The 12551-nt window shown below is 34.8% G+C and overlaps 1 protein-coding gene across 1 annotated transcript in view; it reads left to right on the forward strand.

Moving 5' to 3' along the window:
- SPOCK3 (SPARC (osteonectin), cwcv and kazal like domains proteoglycan 3) overlaps window positions 1–12551 on the forward strand; it is a 219960-nt gene that overhangs the window by 144860 nt on the left and 62549 nt on the right. The window contains exon 6 of the mRNA XM_074866523.1: window positions 11954–12068. Within this exon, the coding sequence (XP_074722624.1) occupies window positions 11954–12068 (115 nt within the window). The remainder of the gene's footprint in view (window positions 1–11953; window positions 12069–12551) is intronic.

Consider the following 12551-nt stretch of genomic DNA (forward strand, 5'->3'; position numbering starts at 1 on the left):
TGACACTAAACAAATACATGTTATCACAGCTCAGGCATATTAAGTTTATGGCTCTAAAATAATACAGTTCTTCAATCGAACCACAGAAAACTGTCTGGGATTCAGGTTTTCTAATGGGATGCCTGATAACAGCATTCACTTCCCTCCCAAAATCATGTCACTTTGAATTATCCAAAGTCACATACGGAAACACACATCCAGAAGTTTCTGGGTTGTGTGACTTTCACAACACTGGTTGTTGCTCTGAAGTTCCTGTTCACTTCAGGACTCTTTGAAGCATTAATATACACCTACCATCCTCCTTCGGGGGGCGGGGGGGGGGGACAAACAACAAACCACAACCCGAAGAAGAAGCCTTGAAGAAATGAACAGTTGATACTCAGAAATGTTCAGAATGTTTTAGCCAGCTCAAACAAAATCCTTAAGGTTCTCCTGAGAATATGGAGTCCTTCAGGAAGCCTGCCTTCTTTCTACCTTCATCAGTTTTATTCATGGGTGTGGTTGTGATCTGTCTCAGCTTCAGTCATTTGTAGCAAAAAGAACTGTCCAACATGTTTGTTTACATGTCCAATGACTTTTAAGCTGCCTGCTTTCTGCTAAATTTACAAGAAGCGAATAATAATAGACCCTTCTTCCACAAGCTAAGATATTGCTGCTTGCTCTGCTTGCCTGTTTTTCTACATTAATCTTGAGATCAAAGTGAAACCAAGTATTTCTTAACATACAGATGTACTCTTGGGTGAGATCTTGAATAAACAAGAAAAAGAGTGTGAAAGTAAAATAACTTAAGTCCCAAAAGAACAGATATGGGCATTGATGAGATCTGAGAAACAGGGATCTGAAAAACATGACTGAGTATCAGAAGTACATCCTCTGCATCATAGCAAAGTTTCAGAAAAAAAAAAAAAAAGGAGCATCGTAGGCCACCATGGACTTACTGGAAGAGAAAAATAAAAGATTGCCACTCTAGCTCTTCATTCAGAACATGGCATATGAAGACTTTATGTTGTCCTGATTTTAATCCGTATGTGTTTGACACAGAACAGGGAAATCTTTTGTATATATTAGAAATCAAGCACTAAGAGCAAAAACTAGAAAGATTTAGGCACAGTTCTGTGTGTCTTTATACAAGATATATCTCTAAGTTCAAGAATAAATACATGTAATTCAGGGAAAAGCAACCATGCTTTGGAGTATTAGCTCCACTTGCACAACAGCATATTTCTTCCCTGACAGGGTGAAAACCATAATGAACATGGAATTTCATAAACATTTCCTTCAGTGATAGCACATGTAGCCTTCTGTTTTGGACTGTTTAATAGATAAAATCTAGTGCTTTGAGTTCAAATGAATTTTAGCATTTTAGGTGGGCAAAAAACCAGAGAGCTGTAGAGGCAATGTGATGGTAAGAAAACAGAGTGCCTAGGTGTGTCTAACTTATGATCCAAAGAGTGATTCTGTAGCACTGGTTTAAGGTTTCACCTAAATGTAAGTAACTATACTGAGTTTCTTTTTTTCTTTCTCTTTTTTTTCCCCAGTTGACATAATGTAGTTAAAACGTCTTAGAAACCTGGAAAGGATAACCCATCATGGACCAACTAGGTCCGTGCACATTACTTCTATTGCTTTCATTATTTTTCCTGTAATAGCAGACTAACGAGCATGCCCTTTAGATGCTATTTTAGCTCACATATAACTTTATAAATATTTCAACTTAGATATAATTAGATAAATTGAACTTGTTTAATTAGTAATGCAATCAGCCAGCATGGCTTAGGAAGCCATATCACATTAAAAATATGGTGATAATGCATTTTAATAAGCAATAAGCAGATTCTTTTAACAAAAAATTCCATGCTTTTACAAGCTATTTGTGTCTTACTATAAGGCTTTATAGCTTTGCCATTACTTTTATTTTACCATTGCCATTACTCAGAAATTTGCATGTCAGCTGAAAATCAGTAAAGATCTTTCTTAGCTGATTTTGAACCAAAATAGTCAACTGTTTTTAAGATAATGGTTTAGGAGAATTAAATGGTTTTGTTCACATTTTAAATTTTTCTTTGAATATTAATTTTCAAATTTGAAGTGGGAACTTGAAAAATGTAAACTTAGGTTTGTCTAAGCAATATTTCTTTTTCTATCTCTCAAGAATTTTTCTCCAAATTACAAAACGGTGAATGCCAGCAATGAGGTGTACCCAGGATCTCATGTACATACAGTGTTGAGTGACATTCTGTGCATCTGTAGCTTGGGTCTGTTAAAAATGATGAAGTTTGAAACAAGGAGCCTGATGAAATTTGGACTATGTGGGCGAGAGCTCTGAATAAGAGCCAGAATTTATAGACTTAAGTATATGCATGTATATGTCAGAAAGAGAAAATTTTTTGTATTAAGCATGCTTGCAAGAAGTTGTTAGTGTATGTTCAAACTACATCAGTGTTTATGATTTTTGGAATAAGCCAAGATCAGAAGGAATAATATAGGTAGGAGTAATACGATTATATATTTTTACCCCTTTTGTTAATCATGTTTTTTTAAGGACTCTGTAAATATTTATTTTTTCAATATATATTTGAAATATCTTGTTTTTTACAGAACTTACTGTTTTCAAGGAATATTGAAATATTAATTTGGGTATGAGGTAATATATTACTTTTTTTACACAAAAAATGACTAGAAGCATTATTATTAATACTTTTTAATTTACTGGAAGTAGTATGTTTCAAGTAGGGATATCACAGGTTTTTGTCATTTGGCATTAAGATTTACATTCTCATTTGATATTAGTTTGCCTGTTTGCAAAATGTATAGAATACGATGGCGATGTATGTATTTACCAAACTGAGTAGGTGACTAAAAATTCAAATGGTTGATTTAAAAAGCAGATAGATCCTTAGAAGGATTTTCAGAAGCTCCTAAGCATCCTGTCTCTAAAAGCCTCTAAGTATGAAAGCAAAGACAGGTAGGTGCCTAATTTAACTAATCCTAGTAGGCATCTGTCTGCATTTTTCTGTGACTTAATATGTTTTCTTGGGTGTCCAAAAAAGATTGAATAGCTAGTTGACCTGATCTCAGGCTTTTCTTTTTATGCTGTTGCGCTGCATAGTGCTGAAGAAAACAGGCAAGAGCTATAGAGGTGAACAGGAAGAAAACTGTGCATACAGATATTCATTTTGTCATGTAAATTGCTTTCTCTAGTTCATAGCTTTATAAACAATGTATCATCAGTTCTCTTTCAACCACAAAAGATTTTCTTTGCTCAGGGTCTTGGTTCAATAGGCATGTTTCCTTTTGTTCTCTGGTCAAAATGCTAGTTACATGTCTTTATGGTTAATATTTTTTAAATGTAATTTTAATTTTAAATAGTAGTACTTGTTTGCTGAAAAGCTTTTTGCCCAAACTCTATTGTTTAGGTAAGTAATACACATGATTAACAGGTTACTGATGGGACAAAAAGGCATCAATAGATCTGGATGACACTTCATAGATAAACTTGCACATTAATTTTTAATTTCTAAAGCTTGAATTAGTTGAAAATGTGGTATCTTGGCATTACATTTAGCTGGTTTTAGTTTGAAATTTTTTATTGAAACTGTGCCTTTTTGGCTGCTTTTTGTAAAGAATTATAAAATGGCATAATAATTTCAAAATTAGATTTACCACATTAATGTCACTACCTCTGGCCATATTTTCACCTCCATTTTAAGTCAACCTAAAGTGACACCACTGCACAAAGAAGCAGTACCAGCCATTGCCTGGAATCAGCCCCTTGCATCAAGCAGTCCTTTGCCACTCTTCCATGTTCTGTATCAAGTAATGCTACGTGTTGAACTGGACCTGGAACATAACCTGAGCAACACTCACTCTGCACACCCCACTCCCATGATTGGTGACGGGAATCACCAGCCCAGTTAAAGCATATTGTAGTTTCTTACATATTTTAGTTTAGGAGACCCAAATCTGAGTCCATAATTTGCAATTTGCACGAAGTACAGTAAAAGCAAATTTTGAGTAGGGGAATGTATGTAAGCTTTGTGAAATAGGGGTAAAATGAGAAAACAGGGAATGTCGATAAGCAAAATCATATAAAACGAAGTTGAAAGTACACAGTACTGTGTACTGGTAATCAGAGATTATCTGTTCAACTGTCAGAGATACCAGGTTCTAAAAACGGAGAGAATACAAAGATCTGTATTGGTGCATGAATGTGGAGCTCTACAGGAGGCATTTCTACCAATAAGACACATGATGATATTGGAAGAAATATTTAACACTTAATTCTCTTCTTCAGCATCTGTCTTCGTGGTACTCTAGCAAAGAGCTCTTTTCTCAGAGATCCTGTTGTTTGCATCATACAAAAATCTCCTAAGCACCCATTGTTGATCATCTAGAAGATAGGGAAGGAATAACAGTGAGCTTTTTTGGTAGCAACATATAAATTTGAGAGGATATTCAAAATTCAGCCATTCTGTTTATTTATACTGTAACAGCTAGATTTCTCAGCTTGGCCTATGAATATTCGGTTGGTAGGTAGCAGTGCAGAAGGCTGTGGTGTACAACTTGTGGAATATGGTGATAAGATTTTTGAATTCTCTAAAGCCCACTAATATCCCCAGTTTCACCTGCACTAGATCACTTATTCTCCTCTTTTGTACACTGGGAGGTTGGTCAGAGTTGAGTGAACAAGGGTGTGGAAGAGTTGAGTCAGGAGTTGGGCCTCTTACTCTCTTCGCACTGGTTAGTGTCAGAATCATTATCCATGACCACAGTAATAAGAAGAAAAAAACTCTATTAACCTTTTTCCTATATGGAAGTATATGCTCAAATTAAGTATTTGTAACATACGGATTCATAATTTTCAGGTTAATCTGAATTTAATTATTTATCAGTGGGGTTTTTTTCTTAGAATTAGATGGCATGCCTTGTTTAATTTTAAATGCAAAAAAAGTCATGGACTACTACAGAGCTCCCATTATTGAGATAAGGTACAATTAAAGGTGACAGTTACCTTTCAAAGATTAAACACTTTCTACAGTTCCATAAGTATTGGTTATTGGTTGTCTAAAAAGTAATTTACAAAATGCTCAGCATTAAATGTGATGGTGTTCTAGAAAGCATTTCTGTAAGTGTCATATACCTCAGCACATGAAAATTTCTAAAAGAGTTTAATTCACATCCAATTCACACTTAATCTGATACTGTGAAGTTATGTTTTTATGGTATAGAAGGGTGTGTTGGCGTATCTGGCCAAACTTCAGTCTTTTAGTATCAAGGGCTTGAAGCACCTAATGGACATAGTATGCATTGGAGGTCCAGGTGAATAAATACCCTGGCAGCTAACTTCTGCTGATTTGTATACTGCAGGGGTGTACCAGATCTGCTTCTGTCTGTTCAGTATGTTTAAGGTGAAGGAAAGGAGGAATTGGTGGGAGCATCTGCAGACTGCACCTGAAGGCACTTGCCAGGGAAATTGCTTGTATCCTCATTACTTAGCTTTAGTTAGTTTGTTTAAAAGCCGCTAGATACTCCTGGCAAGACAGTACTATGGTGGAAAAATATGTTATCTTGCTACTTGAGGTAGCAGCATTCTCAAAAAGGAACAGGATTAAGTCTGTGAGAAAAAACACATTGATAAAATGCTGGGAAATGACAAAGTTAATGTTGCACAAGCACTGTTTGTCTTTCTTTTTGGGTAGACATATAATACAATCTTAATTCAGTTGCCATTTTTTCCACAGGGCTCTTCACTCACTTAACACACAGAATGGACATACCTCTCTTGTATCTAATCAGTAATTTGTTTTCTCTGCACTGTTCAGTACGGTCTTATGTCTTTTATTATACAGTAGCCACACAGTTAAACTAAACTCATCAGCTTTAGTATGTCTTTATTCCCTGTAGATTTTGAGAAGTCTGCGAATAGTGACTAATTTACCCTGTCTCACGCACAGTGCCTCTGTGTGATATGAGTGTTGTTTTACAGATAGAACATGATTCTGCAGATAGATGGAAGCAAACAAATTGTTCATGAGATTTGGATGTCCAATTAAAGGATTGATTTTTTTCATGTTTCACATTACAAAGCATTTATATGTTCAATTCATTTTTGGTTTAGTTTATCTAAAAATATTTAACATGCTCCCAAATTAGATCTCAGGTTTTCAAGAGCTCAGGAGAGCATACACTCAGTACCAAGCAGGATTTTGCTGAAGTTATCTAAGATCCGTGGACCAGCATAGCATTATTTTCCTTTTCTTTCATGCAGTCTCCCTAGTTCATTACACATCTTTCAATCTCTCCAGCAAATGAACAAGATTTATGCAAGCAATAGTCTCTTGACACTGGTTCATTCATGGAGCAGGTCTATCCTGTACTTCTTCATTGAATAAGCTTGATGCCATCTGGTCCACCCATTTTCTCCAAGCAAGATAAACTACACAGGTGTCATTCCTGACAGATTTAGCTAATCCTGATTGTAAAGACAATGATTAGGAGTCAATAAACTTCAACAGTTTATTTTAATGCTTCACTACTCCTATTATTAGAAAGTCTTCCTAGTATCTAATCTGAAACTTTTCTGCAGCAGTTTAAGCCAATTATTTCTTGTAACATTCGTCATGGTATTCTTTTCAGGTATCTTTCAGATGCCTTTTACCTATCTGTCAGCTGTTGTGTGAATCCTTGTTTCTCAACACAGAACATCCCCATCCCTTGAGCCTCTTTCTTGCTGACTCTATTTTCTAGGCCTCTGATCATTTCGGTTACTCTTTTTATGGACTTTTTCCAGTTAATTGCTGTCTTGTTTGAAACCTTGTCACAAAGCTGGACAGGGTGCTTTATTTAAGTGCTGCCAGAGCTGTGTGGAATTATTTTACATGTATTGTAGGTTGCAGTCCTGTTTATATATCCTGGTATGGTAATATTTTTAAACACCATTCAATTGTTTATAATGATCACTAGATTTTTATTTTTCCTTTGGAATGGACGTCTATCCAGTTATTCCATAGCTTGTATTTTAAACATGATTATTACATCTACCTAAGAGTAGAACACAGCAGTTTTCTATATTGAATTGCATTACATTTTTAGCCTATTTCAATAATATGAGTATTTTTATTATATCCTATATTATCTATTCCAGCCTCTTCCATGTTTAGTAGGATATATCTTATTTCATCTTCCAAGCCATTAATGAAAGGTTGTGACTTAGCCTTGCAAAAGTCCACTCAGTACAGCCTTCCATTTTAACGGTGAGACGCTGATTGCTACTCTCTGAGGATCACTTTCAACTAGTTTTGTACTCATCTAACAATATGAGCACACAAATAGCATACTTCCTAATATGGCTTACCAGGTTGCAATGTAAAAGTGGGTAAGAAGCCTTGGTAAAATCAAGGTACTTACAATCTAATGTATCTCTGTTTCATAGAAACTCTTTCATAGAGTGAAACTAGATCTATTACGATTTGCCTGATAAAACCCTATAGTATAGTCCATCTCCTTTCTTCTTCTAAGTACCCAGAAATGAAATTTAAAAGCTGTTTTTTCTATAAATTCTGAGATGTTATTTTCCTTCCGTATTCATTTTCTTCATCTTTCATTCATTTCCAGTCTAATAGTACATCCTTCACAATTTCTCAATGGCTGTAAGTTTGCTCAGCCAGTTCAAGTGTTCAAGGATGTAAATATCAAATTCAAATAATTTGAAAACTTCTAGACTGCATAAATATTCTCCGAATTTTTTTTTTCACTCAACATGGAGATTTTACCTCTGTATATGTGACAGTCATGCTGACATATTACTCCTTTCTGTAGAACATTCCTTTGTATTTGAAGTCATCAAAAAGTTTTCCCAAGTCACATGTTTTATCATGTTCTCCCCATAAATTAATTACATGCATACTGTCATTCACACTTGAAAAATTCAGGCAGTTAGTCACAGGAAGATGATTTGGGGGTTTTCTAAAGGTAAACATGTGCACATGGAAGTGTATGATATTTACCTGGAACTTGGTTTACAAATGCAAGGGAAGTTACGATTGTTTGGAATGTAATAAATAAAGTGTATCCTGTCCTTGTATTCACATCAGTCAAATGCACAAAAGATAATAGGGTTTTTTCATTGTATTTTCATTTTTTCATTATTTTGCCATGGAAAAGTAGGTGGGGTTTTTTTCCATTTGGGGGCAAAACTATGCTCTTTATATGTACAATATACAGAGATCCGTTTGACAGCCTTTGACAGGTAGCTGCTTTGGAATGGAAGGTGGCAGAGCTTAATGAACTATATTACTGTCCTTTAATCTTTCCAACTCTGTAACAGTAGTTCTAAGAGTAGGACTCATTTATATCAAAATAACATACACTCTAGAGTTATTCCAGAAATATAACTATTCTTATCTCTACTGTAATAACAGTAAAGCTGCATGAGTCATGTCTAAAGATGACATATATTCTTTGATGTTCTTCCCACAGATTTTAATTGCTTGTCTGTAGTTCTCTAAACAACTACTTTGGGCAAATGTTGAAGAATATTGAGTCCATTTAACACTGAACAGGTTTTCAAACAGCCAGAATATGAATAAACAAATAGCATGTATCTATGGGACACTTGGCAGTACAGAAATGACAATTATTCATCCTGAAATATATTGCCAAGAGACCCTGACAGGTTACATATTCTTTGTCTGTATTGAAATTTATTTTTTTTAAGCACTGTGCAGCATATAGCTCTGAAGTCAGAAATACCTTTTCTTCTGTCTTGAAACAAAATGTGTGAAAATCCAAACAGTCTTAGAATCTTCAAGCATTCTTAGAATCAAACATATGAATGAGACATAGTGAAACTCCAGTGTAGAAAACTGATATGCTAAGAGGAAAGGGGAATGAAGATCAAAAGATAAAAAGCTAGATATATTCAGAAGTAAAATGGTAGTTTTTTCATGCATATAAGGGACTGTGATGAAAGTAGCACAAGCAGTTAACTGTTTATAAAACCAATATAAATAAGGAATATTGTGAAATCCAACAGATGAGTTTCTTGAAAATTTCATGACAATTTCCCCATATAGAAAAGTCACTAATAAAGCCAAATAAATTGGAATTACTTTATTGCTATACATAACATAATAGTTCATGTATTTTTCTGCTATTTAAACCATTCAGATACTTTCCCCACAAAACAAATGATTTCACCAGTGTTCCCAACACTACCTCTCCTTTGTACCACAACTTCTTATCATGTCCTCATATTCTGTATGCCACAGATTTATTTTTCTGTGGAGTTTTTTTCAGGTATGTTGCTTGCTCTTCTACCAGTTTGAGAGTAATGTTGAGGGACATCTGACCTGCCTTTATTTAGCTGAGCTGCCTTTGCAGTATCCCAGTGCATTGTTTATTTGGGGAACAAGGACAAGAGATTTGAACCAGAGTTACCTTCCTGGTGTCATTAACTGCCGATATGAAATTGTCAGAAAAGTGTATTGATTCATTTCTGACTTATGCAAGCACTGTGATTTTGCTTTGTTTCTGGAGACAAGGAATATACCTCTGCTGCCTGCCTGTCCATAAAATGAGTCAGTGAGTGTAAAATTCTAGCATACCTGTGAATGGGAGTACTGATTTGGAAGTGTTATATTCTGACCTTGCTCTCACTAACTCTGGTATCAGTGCCTGCGGCAGGTGTCAAGCTTTAAGTTTTTCTTAACATTTAAAAGGACAATGTTATTTGCAAATTGGACCGAGTGGACATCTTTAAAGAAAAATAAATCAAAAGGACTAAACTCACAACTAATTATGTTAACTCAAGCAGCTTTGAAGTATTTACTAGTTTCTTCAGCAACATTTGAGTGAAACAAAATAGAAGCACTGGAGTCTGTAAAAAATAATCTCTCAAGGAAAGGATCAAAGAAATCTTCAAAAAATACGAAAGTATTCCTTTGTTTTGCACTCTTCATATTCTCATTCTCAGTAAAACAAATCTGAGACAGTTTTAAATGGTGGTCTTATTAAGTTCAGTCACAAATACAAGTAATCAAAGCCTAAAGCAAAGGTATTTGTAGGTTTGACTCCTTAAACTACTAAGATTGAACAATTAAAATTCTCAGATCTTAAAAAAGGGAAGATGTTTCTTGTCAACAGAAACATGTATTAAATTTGGGCTATGATCAGTTCTACTAACTCTGAAGATTGTTTCAAGTATGAATTAGGTCATGCACAGGCTGGAAAGAGGTCTGGTGGGCATCACGGCCAATGCAAGTGCTCTCCTGTACAGCCAGGATAATTGTGCCAGGGATACAAAAGGTATCCAGTTGTTTCATAGTCAACATAAGCAGAGCTGTTTCCTTTGCTTCAGTTTTCTGGTCCTTTATGAGACACTGGTGCTATTCATATAGGTTTCAATTGAAGCAGATCTTGTTGTTCCTTTTTGTTAGAATGAAAAGATTGGTTTAGCCTCATTGTTCTTCAACCATGCCTTTTTGGCAAAAGGTAACACATTCAGAACTGAACTATAATAATGATTTTATGTAAATACACAAAATTTGAGGTATTCCTTTCTCTTCTAATATGTCTTTTTGGTATTGACAGTGGTGCAAAAAGGTATTATTTCAGTATGGTGATGCACTTCAGCTTGTGCTAGGTAGAGAACTGCATGGTTAGAAGTTTGCCTGCATGAAAGGTTAATAAAGTTCTGTAAATTCACAGTGCTTGTATCTGTGTACTAGTGGAAATCTCAAGTGCAGTCTTTCAGGAAGCTCCTTTATTCTTACATAGCTACAGTGCTCCCACTGCTTACTCATTTTTAGGAGAGAGAGAAATTTCAACTTTAGAGTTTGCCAGAAATTGTATGTATACAGTTGATAATTGTATAATGGAATTGCATTAAACTGAAGTTAGATACCCAAGCAGAAGATGAGTCAGGGAATATAAGGCACAAATTCTGGTGAGCTTGTTCTTCTGAAGTGTTGTGATGCACAGAGAACACTTCATATTTTTAATTTGTTACTTGAACTAGTTTTCTGACTCCTATACTTTTAAGTTCTATGTCCCTTTTACCTGACTGATGAGACATCTTCCATCCTTTGTTCAAGGATGAAGTCTTCTCCATAACCATCTTCCTTCTTTCCTTTCCTTTTTGGAAAAAGCTGTTTGTAGATACTTAACTTCTTTTTTCCCCTTTGTTTTGGTTTGTGTTTTTTCTGATACTACACTGGCAAAACATCCTGTAGAAAGATCTGTATGTCAAGAACTTTTCTTTTGGGATAAAAGTTCAGCTTTTCAGTAAGAACGACAATGCTTACAAAATGTTATTTTCTATCCATGTGGTCTTTAACTATATTATTTTTATATGCTTGAACCAACAATTCCTTTTCCTGGTTAGATTTAGTCAATTTTTGTATGCTTTCTGAATCAGAGCTATAAGTGTACAGACCAGACCCATGCAAATTAATCTGTTTGTATGTTGGAAAAGACTGTCACAGTGCAGAACTGCATCAAGCACAGCTTTCCATTTTATTTTTTATTGCTTTTTACTAGTATACTGTCATCTTAAAGGTAGAAATAGAGTGATAAATTCTATAATAATTCACTGTTAATTGCTTCCTGTCAATAATGAATATTGTTGCCTTGATTATTTGCTCATATAGTACAAATAAAACCAATGCAGTCTACTTCCATTTAGTATGGATATTCAAATCAGTCTTAACACCACAAGTACATTCATGCTTGAATTGAGCCTGAAACTGTAGCCAGGTTAGGGAACAAAAACTTTCTACCGTTATCTAATCTAATTCTTAGTACAAAGGTAGCATATATCGCAGAAAATTTTTCCTAGCACTTATGTCTGCAAAGATTTAAGCACTTCATGAAAGATTGCTTCAAAATACTTAGAGCTATAATTTTTATTATAAAAGATGTTTATATTAATGATAGTCATTCTCTCTCCTTACAGTGCAAATTAGACTATCAAGCCTGTGTCTCAGGAAAACAAATCTCAGTGAAATGTGAAGGACGTTGCCCTTGCCCTTCTGACAAATCCACAAATGGAGGCAGAAATGATAGGAGAGGTGAGTGATGGTAATTTGTATGATATTTTTAAGAGCTTGTTTCTAGAAGGAAATAAGATTTTGCTCACAGAAGGGTACAGTGATCACAAACACTGATGATTCTTGAATAAAACCAGCTTTATTTTATTCAGGGTTGTTTTCTTTGCTGTTTTGAAATTGTGCCTACAGTAAAATATCACTGTATTTTTCAAATGGAGCTATTGTTGCATAAGTTACTGTTGTTCTTTATTTACTCTTTAATATTCCTCAAGATGCTGTACTTAAAAAAAAAATAATTCCTTGCTCCTCAGTTTTTTCAGTTGAATATTCAAGAAAATTAAGTGTTATAGAAAAAAAGGAAACTTAAAAGTCCGTGTTGCTTTTCATAGAAGCAAGTAGTTGTACTTAAACTATGGAACTGTAAGTAAGGCTGTCATATAAAAGTCAGCTTTTTGAAAAGTGTTTGATAGGAATAAATCAGCTTCTTTTGGACCATGCATGAGA

This window comes from Strix uralensis, chromosome 4 (genome assembly GCF_047716275.1).
Source record: "Strix uralensis isolate ZFMK-TIS-50842 chromosome 4, bStrUra1, whole genome shotgun sequence".
Taxonomy (NCBI): Eukaryota; Metazoa; Chordata; class Aves; order Strigiformes; family Strigidae; genus Strix; species Strix uralensis.